The sequence below is a fragment of the Simochromis diagramma genome, unplaced genomic scaffold, assembly GCF_900408965.1.
Source record: "Simochromis diagramma unplaced genomic scaffold, fSimDia1.1 OVJJ01000321.1, whole genome shotgun sequence".
Classification (NCBI taxonomy): Eukaryota; Metazoa; Chordata; class Actinopteri; order Cichliformes; family Cichlidae; genus Simochromis; species Simochromis diagramma.
Genome location: NW_024386772.1, coordinates 9855528 through 9871910, shown reverse-complemented (window position 1 = coordinate 9871910; position 16383 = coordinate 9855528). Strand labels below are relative to the sequence as shown.

The following is a 16383-nucleotide window of genomic DNA, read 5'->3' as shown; positions in this document are numbered from 1 at the left end:
GTATTGTGGTTTATTTGGTATATTTCTTTAAGTGATTATGCTCCTAAATATGGAAAATATAAGAAATGTTAACAATATAGTTAGTGGTAAATTAAAATAGTGCTCTGCATGGTTTGGGGATTATTCATTCTAATAACTCTTGAAGATAAATGGATATTAATTTGATACAGTTTATACTAAGCTTGTGTGTGTGTCCAACTATCTTTGATATTTTGATAGCCAGTTTTAAACTTCTAGTGCCACTGGTGTATAATTACAGGACATAAAAATCATCAGACTTTCTGTTATTGCCAGAAGGGTGTTATATATAGCTACTGGAAACATAATATTAAAAAATTTATTACTATAAAATAATTTGTTATAAATACATTTAATTTCTGTGTGGATAGAAGTGAACGTACAGCTTTTAGCTTACAATTTTGATAAACTAATTAAATGATATATTCTTACAGGAAGGGAAATCTGGGATCATAGCAAGGATTAGCTTTTATTTCCAAAGCTTGCTCAAACTTGACTTAATGTTTGCTATCTTTCTAGCAGAACATGAGATACTATCATGGTCCAAAATAAATCCAGCAAAGGGTGGATGGAGGAGTGGTTTGTGGTTGGCACAAAAGACAGATATATTTATTTTTCAACAACACAGAAGTACCCACAAGTACCTATACCTATTGGTAAGGTAAGTCCATGGTCAAATATCAAATGCAGTATGTTGTGTGTTTTCACTGTAATTCCAAGGGCCAGTAGAATTGCAACAAAACTGCAGAGCAGAAACACAGCATTACAACCAAAAATGGAAACACTTTTTGATCTGCTTTTTATTCAGCCCTAGTAATACAGAAGAACACATTACATACAGTGCAGTCTAATGTCGCAGTGGTTTGTTAGGTGTACAGTATTAAGTGTCTTACTTCTTACTTACTAATATCTTAATACTTTTGTGAAAATACTATCGTAGTCCATATCGAGTCATAGATGAGTTTCTTTTGCTTGCACTTCTATCTGGACGAGTGCACTGAAATTTCTTAATTACAATGGAGCTACTAACTCTCTCTCATTAGAGAGAGCTAGCGATGAGTACTGTCTGATCACTTAGACATCTATGGATGCCACTAACATGCACAAAATCCCCCAATTTAATTGACAATTCTAGACATGAAGTCTCTGTGATCCCTTTACCATTCACAAAGCCTTAAACTCTAATGAGACAAGGATAAGATCCCTTTACTATGATGAATGACAAATCAAGTACTCTGCCCAAACGAAAGGTCTGATAACATTATCCGTGGCTTCTCCAGAACCTTTCACACGTGTCTCAAGTGCTCAGGATGAAGTCATTTGCAAAAAGCACAGAGTGTCAAATGGTGGGCATCATCCTCAGCCTCTCTGGTAGGGTCTATGCCAGCATGCTGCAGAGTGTGTCTTTTAGTTGAACCTTTAATTAAAGAGGAACAATGCCGTTTTCATCCTAGTCATGGAACACTGGACCTGATATTTGTGCCCTTTTTGCTATTCTTTTTATCCACATAACTTCATTATTATTCTCTTCTGTCACACCTTGCTATCCTGTTGTAGAGGTGAATAAAGTGTCAGGCAGGAACATGATTTTGAACCTGGAAATCAAAAGGATGATTCTGAATGTTGTCAGTACATATGCCCCACAAGTTGGATGTCAGTTAGAAAAGAAAAAGGAATTCTGGAGTAAGTTGGGTAAAGTGGTAGAGAGTGTTCCTGGGGAGAGAGTGGTGATTGTATCAGGCTTTGTAAAAAAAAATGGAAAGGGCTGTTGTGAACAGATATTTCAAGGAGAGGGATGACCATAGGGTGACATTAAAGAGCAGAGGAAATGTCCAGCTCAAAATTTCAAATCCTCTTCTACTCTTCATTTTACTGTGGGGATTGATGGTCCCCACAAGTATAGTAGTATGCCAATTTTCTGTCCTCACAAAAATGTCTAAACATGTACACACACACACACACACACACACACACACACACACACACACACACACACAGACACACACACAGACACACACACACGTGTATAGATAGATGTGCTGTGGGGGAGATATCAGATTTTGTTAGAGGTCTGTCCACATTTTCAGTTGAGGTAAGCTGTACTGCATGATCCGAAATAGAAAGTAGAAAGGCACCACCAATTGTGGCCTTATATGTGAGTGAGCATTACAGTATTATATCAGTGACACTGTTTTATGGTGACTTGCACTGCCTTAAACTCAACTTGTATTTTTACAAGCGAACTGGATTTTGGTCCGTCTTTTTTACTGCTTTGCCTTTCTCAAAAGTAAATGTATACCAGAGTTGTATATATAGAGCAGTGCAGCTACAAATACTATCCAGAAAAAATATGTGATGTTATTATGGCAGTTTTTGAATATACCTATTAAAGTTTGGTAATAAGATTAATTTGGACATTTTAATATAAACACATATATACAGCTCTGTCTGAAGGAATATTTTTATAACTGTAAATAGATTGGATGTAAAAGGTCAATCTCAGGCATTATCAGTTTTTGACTGTGAATTTGTGGTAATATTTAGCCTAAAATGTTTAACTTGCTAAAGATGCAAAATGGCATATTGTTCTACAGAGAAGTTTTTAATTACCCACCCAAGGCACTGAATTCAATTGTTTCAAAAACTTCCATGGCAACACATGTTTAAAATCAACCACTTAGGCATGCAGTCTTCTTTTCCAATCATTTATTGCAGAACGGGTCTCTCTCAGGAGCTCAGTGAATTCCAACATGGCAGCATTATAGAATACCACCTGTGCAACAAGTCCAGTAGTGAAATTTCCTTGTTTCTAAATATTCTACATTCAACTGTTAGTGGTGTTATAATGAAGTGGAAGTGATTAGGAACCACAGCAACTCAGCCGTGTATTGGTAAGCCACATAAATTGATAAAGCAGGGTCTCACATAGTGCACAGAGGTCACCAACTTTCTGGAGTCAGTCACTACAACACTCTAAACTTCATGTGGTCTTCAGATTAGCTCATGAACAGTGTTTAGGGAGCTTCATGGAATGGGTTTCCATGGCTACGCTGTTGCACTAAGGCCTTACATATATGGGGCGCCGTTTGTAAAGTGAAACATGCTGAAATTAACGGCAACATTTTTCCACATTTAGCTCAAAACCTTACAAAAACATATTTTTTTGAGTAATTTTTTACAACATTTAGTAAAATATTTGTAACTTTTCATCAAATGTTAAATATTAAATCTAAATGTTAAATATTAAATCTAAATATTATATTTAAATCTTAACGTTAAATGTTAAATCTAAATGTTAAAAGTTAAATCTAAATGTTAAATGTTAAATCTAAATATTATATTTAAATCTAAATGTTAAATGTTAAATCTAAATGTTAAATGTTAAATCTAAATCTAAATGTTAAATCTAAATGCTAAATGTTAAATGTTAAACCTAAATGTTTAGGCTAATATGCAAATTTATTGTACGGATCAACGGAAATACCAAAATAAAAGCTTCCCGAAAACCTCCGGTGCAAAATTGTGTCTGTTCTCCTCCTCACTTCTCCCCGCCATGTGCTGCTTCACTTCTTGCCTACAAGCATGTCCAGCGATTTTGCTGGACATGTGCTGCAGCGATTGTGAAGTGGAGACTGCAGCTGCTAAGAGTGCACTACTGCTAAACCTTTGGATGGCCGACAAAACGGATCTTCCGATGTTTTCAGCTAAATCGCCGGACCTGCTTTCTCATGGAGGGGTTATGGCTGAATTCCAGTGGAATGACGGTCCCGCCATAATAGTTCCATAACGTTCCAGCCCTAAACCTAACCTTATCCCTAACTATAACATTATTCCTAACCTTTACTAGCAGTTAAATGACGTAAAAAAGTGTTTTCCAAAGCGATTTTTAGAAAATGAACGAACATGTGTAGATTGAGTCCAAACGGTTCTCATAAGCTCTCCTTTTTCCGATGCCTAATTTAGGAACGTGTTGGGTACCCGAAAGCATAAAATGTTGACAATTTGTCACCTAGCGAAAATTATTACGCTTTGGGAGTGAGAACGTGTCTGACCACTACCGGCACACTTTTGCACCGGAGGTTTTCCGAAAGCTTTTATTTTGGTATTTCCACTGATCTGTGCAATAAATTTGCATGTTAGCCTAAACATTTAGATTTAACATTTAACATTTAGCATTTAGATTTAACATTTAGATTTAGATTTAAATATAATATTTAGATTTAACATTTAACATTTAGATTTAAATATAATATTTAGATTTAACATTTAACATTTAGATTGAATATTTAACATTTAGATTTAACATTTAAAATTCTGTTTTAAATATGAAAAGTTACAAATATTTTACTAAATGTTGTAAAAAATTACTTGTTTTGAGCTAAATGTGGAAAAATGTTGCCGTTAATTTCAGCATGTTTCACTTTACAAACGGCGCCCCATATACATAACCAGGCACAATGCAATGCATAAGATGCAGAAAAGCACGCTGACACTGTTGCAGTATTCATGTTTTCTGGATGAGAGATGAATCGTACCGGTGTGAAGTTATTTTTCACAAGATGGCCTTGGCCCCTTAGTTCCGGTGAAATGTTTCCACACACCAAGACATTTTGGACAGTTTCATGCTCCTAGCTTTGTGGGAACAGTTTAGAGACAGCCCCTTCCTGGTCTAACATGATGGAGTGCCAGTGCACAAATTGGATGGGGGAATTTGGTGTGCAAGAACTTGACTGGCCTGCCAGAGTCCTGACCAAAACCTGATTAAACACCTTTGGAATGAATTAGACTGTGAACCAGGCCTTCTCATCCAACATCATTGTCTGACCTTACAAATATATTTCTGGAAGAATGGTTGAAAATTCCCATAGATACATTCCTAAAACTTGTGTAAAGCCAGAACAGCTGAAGCTGTTATAGCTGCAAAGAGTGAGCTGACATCAGGCGTTACGAAAAATGTATATTAAAAGTATCTTGGTTTGTGTGAAATATGTTTTCTTTTAAAGGTTAACTTAACTCTGCCATCACTAATGCTGAACACAAGAAGGGAGAACACAAAGGGAAAAGTGCTGTCCTCATTTCACAGGACGATGTCCTGTAGGTATGAATCACAATTATTCTGAAGAAACTATCGTGTTAAAAATTGTATATGTGAATGTGACTTTTTTTAGAATAAAGAATAAATTAAACTCTTTACATTTCATGAAATCATAATGAAAGTGTTTATTGAATTAATACATCATACATGGACAATTTAACAGTTAGTTCATATTTTATGAACACTGCCAAAAAGTTCCAAAAGAATGTGTCTTATTCAGCACTTTCACCCTGAAAAAAATAATGAAAGGTAAAATTATTCAACACATGTTATCAACATTAAAACAATTCATTCTACATTGTAAATACAGTATCTACACTGTCTTCAATTCACAGAAAATTATTAACATAAAGCTCTTATATCAAACAACTCCATTAAACAACGGTACATTTTTTGTAAAACAAATTACATGAATTACCTTTCCAGCATCACGGCTCTTGGCTCTCAGTTTGTTGACCTGAGATTCAGCAATGTCAGCACGTTCCTGAGCTTCCTCCATCTCATGTTGGACCTTTCTCAGTCTGGACATGTGGGTGTTGGCCTGTTCCTCCTGTTCAGTGCAACAATATGTTTTATTTAAAAACATATCTGATTATATATGAGAGATATCTCAGTTATGAAGCTGTGAATTCCATATGTAAAAATCACAAAACATTTTACTCACAGCCTCCTCAGCCTGTCTCTTGTAAGCCTTGACTTTGAGCTGCAGCTTGTCCACCAGATTCTGAAGTCTGACCAAATTCTTCTTGTCCTCCTCAGTCTGCATAAACAACAAACTGTTACTGACGGCTGAAGAAGAAAGAATTTAGGAACTTAAATGTAATAGATATTTAGGTAAATGTGTAATCACCTGGTAGGTGAGCTCCTTCACTCTCCTCTCATATTTGCGGACTCCTTTAACAGCATCAGCTCCACGTCTCTGCTCAGCTTCAACTTCAGTTTCTAGTTCACGGACCTTTAATGCCATGATAAGTAATCAGCTTTTAATAAATATTAAGAGTAGAAAGAAAATGGGTGGAGATCATGTGATGGCATCAAAGTGTTTATTTAATACTTGAATAATAACTCAAGAATATATGAATAATAACTATATATGCATATATATATGCAGTACATACCCTGGACTCCAGTTTCTGGAGCTGCTTCTTGCCACCCTTCATGGCGAGGTTCTCTGCCTCATCCAGACGGTGCTGCAGGTCCTTGACTGTGACCTCCAGGTTCTTCTTCATCCTCTCCAGGTGAGCACTGGTGTCCTGCTCCTTCTTCAGCTCCTCAGCCATCATGGCAGCCTGAAAGTATGGGTGGTGTTGGCATTATTGATCAAGCATGAACAAAATTTTGAAAAGAAAAGAAGGCTTGTAAAGTACTAACTTACATCAGTGATAGCCTTTTTGGCCTTCTCCTCAGCATTTCTTGCTTCCTGAACTGCATCATCCACCTCACCCTGAACCTGGACAAGGTCAGCCTCCAGCTTCTTCTTGGTGTTCAAAAGACTGGTGTTCTGAATGAAAAAGAAACCGTTTTAATGATGTGATTCTCACTCTCTGATGTCTCAAAGTTCTTGTAAAGTAATGAATACCAACCTGAGAGTGAAGCAGTCCAACACGCTCACTAGCATCAACCAACTCCTGCTCAGCCACTTTGCGTCCTCTCTCTGTCTGCTCCAGAGCGGCTCTCAGCTCCTCAATCTCAGCCACCATTAGACCATTTCTGCGCTCCACCATGGCGACCTGCTCCTTCATGTCTTCCTGTCCTCTGACTGCGTCATCCAGGTGCAGCTGAGCATCCTGATAACAAACAAACAAAAGATATTATCATTGTTTGCTTGGAAGTTAATTAAAAATTCACACAAACACAAATGATCTACCAACTCACTTTGAGCTGTCCTTGGACATTCCTTAGTTGTTTCTGGGCCTCAGCAGCCTGTCTGTTGGCATGGCTCAGCTGAATCTCCATCTCATTCAGGTCCCCCTCCATCTTCTTCTTGACTCTCAGGGCATCATTCCTGCTCCTGACCTCAGCATCAAGAGTGCTCTGCATGGAGTCAATCACCCTCTGGCTGTTCCTCTTGATCTGCTCCATCTCCTCGTCCTTCTCTGACAGCTTCCTGTCAATCTCACCTTTTACCTGGTTTAGCTCAAGCTGAACACGAAGGATCTTGGCCTCCTCGTGCTCCAGAGTTCCCTTTAAATAAAGGTTTATTTCAACATAAACTGGAGAAGGGATAGTTTTATAAATGTAATTGCAAACAAAGTACATTTTTATGAAATACATTACCTCAGCTTCCTCCAGAGCTGTCTGAATTTCAGACTTCTCAGTCTCAACAGTCTTCTTGGCCTTTTCCAGCTCATGGATGCTCTTTCCAGTCTCACCAATCTGCTCAGTCAGATCTGAGATCTCCTCTACAGAGCAAACACACCCAAGAGTTTTAGTACTTGGAGCTGATATATGCAAATGTTTTGGCCACAACAAAAGCTGTAAATGAATATAAACATTAGAATCATATCCATATGATCTATAGCAAGATAAGCATACGCTGCAGGTTCTTGTTCTCTCTCTTCATGGTCTCAAGATGATCCAGAGCCTCTTCATATGAGTTCTTCATCTTGAACAACTCAGTGCTGAGAGAACGAGCCTCCTTTTGGGCTCCTTCCAGCTCTGCCTGGCTCTCCTCATACTTCTGCTTCCATTCTGCCAGGACCTAGATTAATTAAAAATTAATTAATTAAATAATTAGTTGTTGTAATGGGTGTAATTCTCCTTTGATGACAGAGGTTATGTTTAAAACTTTACTTTATCAAAGTTCCTCTGCTTCTTGTCAAGGTTGGCAGCCAGAGAATTAGCTCTCTCCACATCAATCATGAGGTCCTCCACCTCACCCTGCAGCCTCTGCTTGGTCTTCTCCAGTGAGGCACACTTGGAGTTCACAGCCTCAATGGATTCCTCAGCGTCCTGCAGGCGCTGGGCAAGCTTTTTCCTGTTGTTAAAAGAATTCTGTTTTTATTAAGGCTGAATTGGTTGGTTTTAAGTCTGAAAACTAATTTAAACAATGAAAGTATCATGACTTACTTGGCCTCCTCCAGCTCCTCAGTTCGCTGGATGGCATCAGTCTCATATTTGGATCGCCACTGAGCCACCTCACTGTTGGCCTTGGACATTCCTCGCTGCAGCTCAGCCTTGGCCTCCTGCTCCTCCTCAAACTGCTCTCTGAGCAGATCACAGTCATGACGTGCTGACTGAACAGCATGAGCCAGGGCGTTCTTGGCCTGTTGAAGTGACAGTTGATTTCAGATTTTGATATTTTATTGTTGAAATCAATTTTAAAGTCTAATGCTGAGAGGATAACAAATTTAAGAGGTAAAACCTTAGAAAGATATTAGAGGATTATCTGTCTCAGAGTTACTGAGTGTCTCTGTAACTGATTAAAACTTGTCTGTTTTTATTAGTAAGTGCTGAAATTTAACAGAAGAGAGAAAATATTTCAGACCTTCACTTCCTCCTCAACGTGTCTCTTCAGTTCCTCAATCTGCTGAGTGAAGGCCTGCTTGCCCCTTGTGAGCTGAGAAACAAGAGCTTCTTTCTCCTCAAGCTGGCGACTGAACTCACCTGTAAATAACACACATGTATTAAGCCCAGTTTGTTCCATTTCACCCACTGATTGGTTGTAGTTTTAGGTACCTGTAAATGACAAATTTCCAGAGACAGACTGTTTCTTTGTTATACATCACTTACCATTCTCTGTTTGAAGTCTCGCCTTCTGGGCATTAATGTCATTCAGCTGACGAACATTCTCATCATTTTTGGCTTTGAGTTCACTTAGTTGATCCTCAAGAGTCCTGCACATTTTCTCCAAGTTGCCCTGTCACCAAGTAATGTCATATCCATGTTAACAGTTAATGAGCTGCTTTGGCGGTCCTGAAATGTAAAAAAGAAAAAATCTGTTCTCTATAAATACTGTCCGCACCTTTGCTTTAGCAACAGCCTCCATGTTGCTGGAGAGGTCATCAATCTCCATCTTGTACTCGCTCTTCTCTTTCTCCAGCTTCTGTTTGACACGCTGGAGGTTGTCGATCTGCTCTCCGAGCTCTGCAACAGTGTCAGCCTGCTTCTTACGGAGAGCTGCTGCAGTAGCTTCATGCTGCAGAGTTGATTCCTCAAGATCACGACGCAGTTTCTGGAACTCAGCCTCTCGCTTCTTGTTCATCTCAATCTGAGCAGCTGTTGCTCCACCAGCTTCCTCGAGCCTCTCGCTGATCTCTTCAAGCTCCCTGGAGAGGTCGGCTCTCTGCTTCTCTACCTTAGCCCGAGCTGCCCTCTCAGCCTCAATCTCCTCTTCCAGCTCCTCAATACGAGCCTAGTTTGAAATTATTTGGATTTATCGATTAGAACCTGAACTAAAGTAAGTTTTTGAATTATAATGAACAATATTCTTTATGAACACTGGTCGTTAGTGTTACCTGAAGTTCTTTAATCTTCTTCTGAAGTTGAGCACCAAGGGATTGTTCATCTTCAATTTTGCTGAGAAGTTGGCTGATTTCAAAGTCCTTCCTTGGTGTGGAAGAAGTATGGTTTTACTATCATAGTCCATATGATTATTGCAATGCAGTGTGTGTAAAGAAAATTATTTACAAAAAAAGCCCTACTTCTTGATTTTCTCATCAGACTGCTGCTTGTCATTCTCCAGATCCATTATGGATTCCTGGGCCAGTTTCAGATCTCCCTCCAGCTTCCTCTTGGCTCTCTCAAGGTCCATGCGGAGCTTCTTCTCTTGCTCCAGTGAACCCTCAAGCTATAAAGTCATGTCAGTTGATTCAAGTGGTTGGAAAGACAATGATTCAGCACTAAAATTCTTTCCATAAAAAACAAAAAACAAACACATCATTATTATAGTTTTCTTACATCATCAACTTGCTGTTCCAGTTTTGTCTTGGACTTGGTCAGAGTGTTGACTTTGTCTTCCTCTGCCTGGAGATCATCCAGTGTTTGCTGATGGGCCTCTTGTAAGGCTTTCTTCTCCTTAGTCAACTTGGCAATTGACTCATCTTGAGATGCCATCTCCTCTGTCAGGTTTTTCACCTGAAATAATGTGAATACATTAAGTTTAATTTTGTTTGAGATTTTGCTGATTATTTGAACGTTTAACATGTATATTCAAAGAACAACATTACATGTTTTAATTGAACTAAGTATACAATCAAAATGAACTGAACCTTGTTTTCTGTGGCATGTTTCTCCTTCTCCACTTTGGCCAAGGTGAGCTCCAAGTCATCAATGTCCTTCTTCAGCTCAGAGCATTCATCCTCCAGCTTCCTCTTCTTAGCAGTCAGCTCAGCATTGATTTCCTCTTCATCCTCCAGTCTCTCACTTGTCTCTTTGAGTTTGGCCTCGAGCTGGATCTTGCTCTTAATGAGCCCCTCACACCTTTCTTCAGCATCAGAGAGATTGTCAACTTCCTATAATACATGTTGAACACAGTTAGATTATTTGTGAGTCACATTGTCCTAGTGTTTTCTTGATCGTACTTTTACCTACACTTTTGTTTTAGCACATAAATAATCAGAGGATAAAATAAGCATGTGGCCTTTTCATATCTAAATTTAACATACATGAACTACAGGTGTAATATATACTTTTCTCTACTACTTACTGCAGACACTTGAAGTTGCAGGTCATTCTTCTCCTGCAGCAGGCCGACCATCTTCTCTTCCAGTTCCTTCTTCTTTGCCAGAGCAGTAGCCAGGTCTGTCTGCATCTTCTCATAGTTCTCCTTCATGTTCTGCAACTCCTTCTCAGTCTCAGCACTCTTCAGAAGAGGCTTGATCTTGAAGTACAGTTTCAGCCATGGCCAGTTCTTGACATTCATGAAAGAACGGATGTTGTACTGGATGGAGAAGATAGATTCTCTAAAAACCAAACATGAGAGTGTTACTTTTAGTGTCGTAGGATCTTAATATGAGGAAGGAAATACAAAAGAGAATACAATAGAGTTTAGTATGACAATGTTACCTCCTCTCCATCATCTTCACAAACTCTTTCCTCATGACGTATCCTCTGCAGAGAGCCTGAGTCATGGTCACCAGCTCAGCCAGTTTCTCATCTCTCATCTCCTCAAGAGTGCCCAGCAGACCAGCTTTGAAGAACACCTATTTAATCATTGAAAACATAAGTACAAGTACAAATGGACAGTGTTTTGTTAATGTCTATTAATATAATGAAGTGTACCTTTGTGTGCCCAAACATGTACTGTGTGTGATCCACATCAATGGAGCCAAGCAGCTTCTCTGAAGCTTTCTTGTTGTCAATGAACTGTCCCTCAGGGATGACGCTGGCATTCAACACTTTGTATCTTTAAGAGAAAATCATGTTGTTACTTAGATTTTTTTTTCACCATATTCAAGTTTGTCCTTTACAACAACAATGAATTCATTTTTCCTTTCCAATATTGTAATGTGCTGTCACCTCTGCTTGAAGTCACCATAGAGGATTCTGCTGGGGAAACCCTTCCTGCAAATTCTGATGCCCTCCAGTACACCATTACACCTCAGCTGGTGGATGACCAGGAAGTTCTCCATAAGGCCTGAGAGTCAGAAATGCATAATGTTTCAAATTATTTCTATATTCTTACTGTCATTTTTACAGTTAATATTACTGTGGGGTACCTGGGGTCTTTGTCTCATTGGGAATCAGGCAACGGACAAAGTGAGGATGAGTGCTTCTTAAGTTGGTCATCAGCTTGGCCAGATTCTCCTGTAGATCAGCATCATTAGATAATAGGCTAATACTATTTAAAAATTTGCATTTAATTTTTTTTTATATATATATAAATCTATACATACTCTGAAAAGAGCAGACACAGTCTGGAAGGAACCACCCTTCTTCTTACCACCCTTCTTGCCACCACCACCAGCAGCCTCTGTTTTCATAAACAGTAAATTTCATTATTGGAATTGGAAAAAATATTTTTCACAGTATAATTTTAGCCTGCAGTATGCACATTGTAGCTATCTGTACTGGACATGGGAGTTTGTGAGCACTTTTTTTTCTTACCTTCAGCTCCAGCATGGGCTGCGTACAGGAAGCACATTAGTTTGTTTGATGACTTCTGGTAGAGCTGAACAACTGAGTCATTCAGTGGGTCCTTGTTCTTGTCCAGCCAGCCAGTGATATTGTAGTCCACTGTACCAGCATAGTGAACCAGGGAGAAGTGTGCCTCAGCCTTGCCCTTTCCAGGCTTTGGCTTCTCAAATGCTTTGGTCTTGCCAAGATGCTGATCGTGCAGCTTGTTCTTGAAAGTTGTGTCAGAGGCCTTGGGGAACATGCACTCCTCTTCAAGAATGGAGAAGATGCCCATTGGCTGAGAAAATATCACAAATCATATTAAAATTTCAAGGGAGGTAACATATGCAACCACATGTACATTTCTTCCAGAGCAGCTGTTTACCTTCTCAATAAGCTCAATGCAGGCAGCCAAGTCCATACCAAAGTCAATGAACTCCCAATGAATGCCTTCTTTCTTGTACTCCTCTTGCTCCAGGACAAACATGTGATGGTTGAAAAACTGTTGCAGTTTCTCATTGGTGAAGTTGATGCAGAGTTGCTCCAAGCTGTTGAACTGTAATAGTACAAACATGTCTAACTTCATGGCAATAAAGTCTTTAAAGTTTAAGAAATGTGGTGAAATGTTTCAAGTGCTCACATCAAAGATCTCAAACCCAGCGATATCCAGCACTCCAATGAAGAACTGTCTGGGCTGCTTTGTGTCCAGCATCTCATTGATACGGATAACCATCCACAAGAACATTTTCTCATAGATAGATTTGCACAGAGCCGAGACAGCATTGTTGACCTGGCAAACAAGAATTTATAATTATACAAAACCATATGAATACAGCTATAATGTTTATAATTATAATATGATTATACAAGTCTCCCTTTTTTAAATTACCTGTGGGACGGTCTGACCTTTGGTCACCATCTCATTGCCAACCTTGACTCTTGGGTAGCACAAAGCTTTCAGCATATCAGCCGAGTTCAGGCCCAGTAGGTACGCAATCTTGTCAGCCACTGTTGGATTAAAACAAATCATTGTAATACCTAATAAATACAAATACTTCAAACATTTCTCCATTATAGAAATATTTCACAATACCCTCGGTGCCATCAGGTTCAGCCTGCTCTTCACGCTGCTTCTGCTTGAATTTCATGTTGCCATGATGCATCACAGCACCAGTCAGCTTGTAGATGCTTAACTTCTCTTCAGCAGTAAAGCCCAAGATGTCAATAGCAGTCTGTAAGAAAAAAATGAAATCAGCTATCAATAAATAAAACAAAAGAAGATATTTATGGTTAAGTATAAGATTCTGTGTCAAATGTGATTTTACATCTGTTGCAATGAACTCCTCCACATCATTGATGCTCTTGACAGTGATTTCACCCTGACTGATCATTGGATAGTCATAAGGGTTAGTTGTGATCAGAAGAGCCTCTGAAAGGAGAAATGAAGTTAACTTGTTTTTTGCTTAGAATGTGATTTTAATGGTTTTAAATTTTAAATTTAGGTGTCCTGTCAACATACCCAGAAGCTCAGGCTTGTGGCCTGTCATCAGCTGATAGAAGATATGGTAGCTCCTCTCAGCAGACAACTGGAAGGTGACACGGGACTTCTCCAGCAGATCTAAGGACAACAGATTAATTTTGACACTGTAGACATGAGACATCACAGTCAAAACTGCAAAATGGATCATGCATGCATTCATTTCCTTGGCTGTCATTGGGTGTGTTTGAAACTTTTTTCAGTTCTGTTGCTTTACTTATAACGTGCTTCACATTATACCTTATTATACTTTAAATGTTTTTGCAATATGTTCCTACTTACACACATGATAACTACTGGGTTACAGTATATAACTTATATATACACTGTTCATGCATCCGTGTGTTCCACCACAACAGACAATATTACTTCTTCTGAAATTAAGTGACTGATCTTCTTATGTTGCTGTAAAATAACTAAACAGATCTGTTACATAATATTTAGGGTTTTTTTTGGTTGGTTTGGAGGGGGGGGGGGGGGGGGCATTCTGGACTTATCAGTTTGATTCTCATTCCCCAGAGCTTGAATACATTTAAGTGACTAATTAAATATAATTTCTGTCACAGATAATGGTAATTTGCACTGTGGTTCAAACTTACATGTTTCAATATCAGCTGAAGACAGCTTGCCAGATGTGCCAAAGTGAATCCTGATGAATTTACCCTACACGGGTAGATCTTTATTAATATTGCCTTTCATGAGAGCAAGTAGTAAAAAGCTCATTTACATTAACTTGTTTTAATCACTTACAAAACGAGAGGAGTTGTCATTCCTCACAGTCTTGGCATTACCGTAGGCCTCCAACAGAGGGTTGGCAGCAACAATCTGATCCTCAAGAGAGCCCTGCAAGAATATATTGTTTTTATATGAGCTGATCTTCCAAAATTGATTTTTTTTTTCCGTCACAAAGACTTTGATGCAGAATAAAAAATCTACCTGCATTTTGCCAGGTGTTGGCTCAGCCTTCTTAGCTCCAAGAGCTGCAATTGTTGCAAAGTACTGGATGACACGTTTGGTGTTGACAGTCTTTCCTGCACCGGATTCTCCACTGGGGTTTAGGGGACACATTGTTAAAATGCCTTTATATAGTTTTTATATATTTTGCATACAGTTTTTATTATACTCACGTAATCAGGACAGACTGGTTCTCACGATCTAAAAGAAAAACATATAAGCATGTCTTGAATAATCTTGGGATTCATTTATTTCCGATCACTTATAAGTAGCTATGTGCTAAGAAAGATTTTTTTTCACACAATGATTAATGGTCATCTCTTTAAGTAGAAGTCCTAAATGCATTTAAAGGCTTTAATAGAGAATTGAGCTTACCAGTGAGCATGAACTGATAGGCATTGTCAGAGATGGAGAAGATGTGGGGTGGAGCCTCAATCCTCTTCTTTCCTCTGTATGCTGCTACACATGTAGCATCATATACAGGAAGCCACTTGTAGGGATTGACGACAACGCAGAACAACCCAGAGTAGGTCTGTATCATAGACAATAAATATCATTTAAACATTTACAGATCAGCATGATACTTTCCTCTCACACACAGCAATGTGAAAACTTACGTAGATCATCCATGATGCATAACGCTCTTTGAGGTTAAACAACACAGATGGCTCATTAAGGTGGGTCATCATGGCCATGTCCTCCATCTTATCAAACTTTGGAGGGTTCCTAGGGTGGATTTCATCCTCCTTTACAGTGACCGTCTGAATAGAAAATTAAGATCACTTAGAAAAAATCAGCTTTCAAAGTTCGGCACTATATATTTGACAAATAGATAAAGTACATTGATAATTCATCTACCTTTCCGTCGTCTGTCTCAACAGTGGCTTTACCACCCTCCTTCTTGGTAAGTTTCCCCTTGACATACATCTCATCAGGAACAGTCACAAAGAAGGCCGTCTTGGCATCAAATGGAGCAGTCTGGGCCTCAATCCTCTCCTTTTCTGGCTTGCGGAGGTAAATGGCCGCCGCGCCATACTGCGCCATCTCCGCGTCTGTGCTCATGGTGGCACTTTACTACAGACTGAAAATATGATGGATTGACACATAAATCATTTACTGTACTTATTATACAAACCATAATTGACATCCATTCTTTTTGATTCCTGGATTTTACCTCAGCTGATGCAAACAGAACTTCCTTGGTATCCTGTGTATGTCAAGGTGCTATAAAATAAGTAAACGTATATCAATGGACATTTTGCTCTTCAGTTTAAGAATCCATTCAAAAAGTAAAATTTTCAGTGTTAAAAAAAATGTAATAACTGAACACTTAAAAATGGAAAATATAAACTTAATGAGAGCATATAATACACAGTAGATAAAACATGGTAGCTGAATCTTTTACTGTACTCACCCGTCTTAGATGCCCGTCAGTTAGAGCAAATGTCCAGAGCTGCTGCTTTTATACACAACGGCTCTGCTTCCTCAGCATTTACACTCTCCTTAGTTTGGTCATGAATGTCTGACACCTTGCTTCTTGATACTGATATGGTCAAAAATAAATTAATTGTTTTGATCCATTTTCCACATATGTAATCCCTCTTTTCTAATACAACATACTTTCAAATATAAACAATTCACCTGTTTTCCTTAGTGAAAAAAATATTGCCAATGTATTGTGGTTTATTTGGTATATTTATTTAAGTGATTATGCTCCTAAATA

General features: G+C 38.6%; 1 protein-coding gene across 1 annotated transcript; it reads right to left on the bottom strand.

Moving 5' to 3' along the window:
* Nucleotides 1–5218: 5218 nt before the first annotated feature.
* On the bottom strand, nt 5219–16106 carry LOC120738515 (myosin heavy chain, fast skeletal muscle-like). Its single transcript, XM_040039786.1, has 41 exons — nt 16075–16106; nt 15835–15884; nt 15519–15741; nt 15278–15421; nt 15036–15192; nt 14834–14861; nt 14643–14754; nt 14457–14549; nt 14306–14369; nt 13689–13787; nt 13495–13598; nt 13263–13401; nt 13059–13177; nt 12810–12959; nt 12555–12725; nt 12161–12467; nt 11950–12026; nt 11773–11860; nt 11573–11690; nt 11336–11459; nt 11120–11256; nt 10761–11016; nt 10324–10566; nt 10013–10189; nt 9757–9902; nt 9571–9661; nt 9078–9467; nt 8846–8972; nt 8601–8719; nt 8183–8379; nt 7907–8090; nt 7649–7814; nt 7391–7515; nt 6989–7297; nt 6697–6900; nt 6489–6614; nt 6232–6402; nt 5964–6068; nt 5778–5873; nt 5532–5663; nt 5219–5343 (listed from the first exon to the last, which is right to left on the bottom strand). Exons 3-41 carry the CDS (start codon nt 15720–15722, stop codon nt 5326–5328), a joined length of 5817 nt encoding a protein of 1938 aa, XP_039895720.1. The 5' UTR covers nt 15723–15741; nt 15835–15884; nt 16075–16106; the 3' UTR covers nt 5219–5325.
* Between the last annotated feature and the right edge of the window lie 277 nt (nt 16107–16383).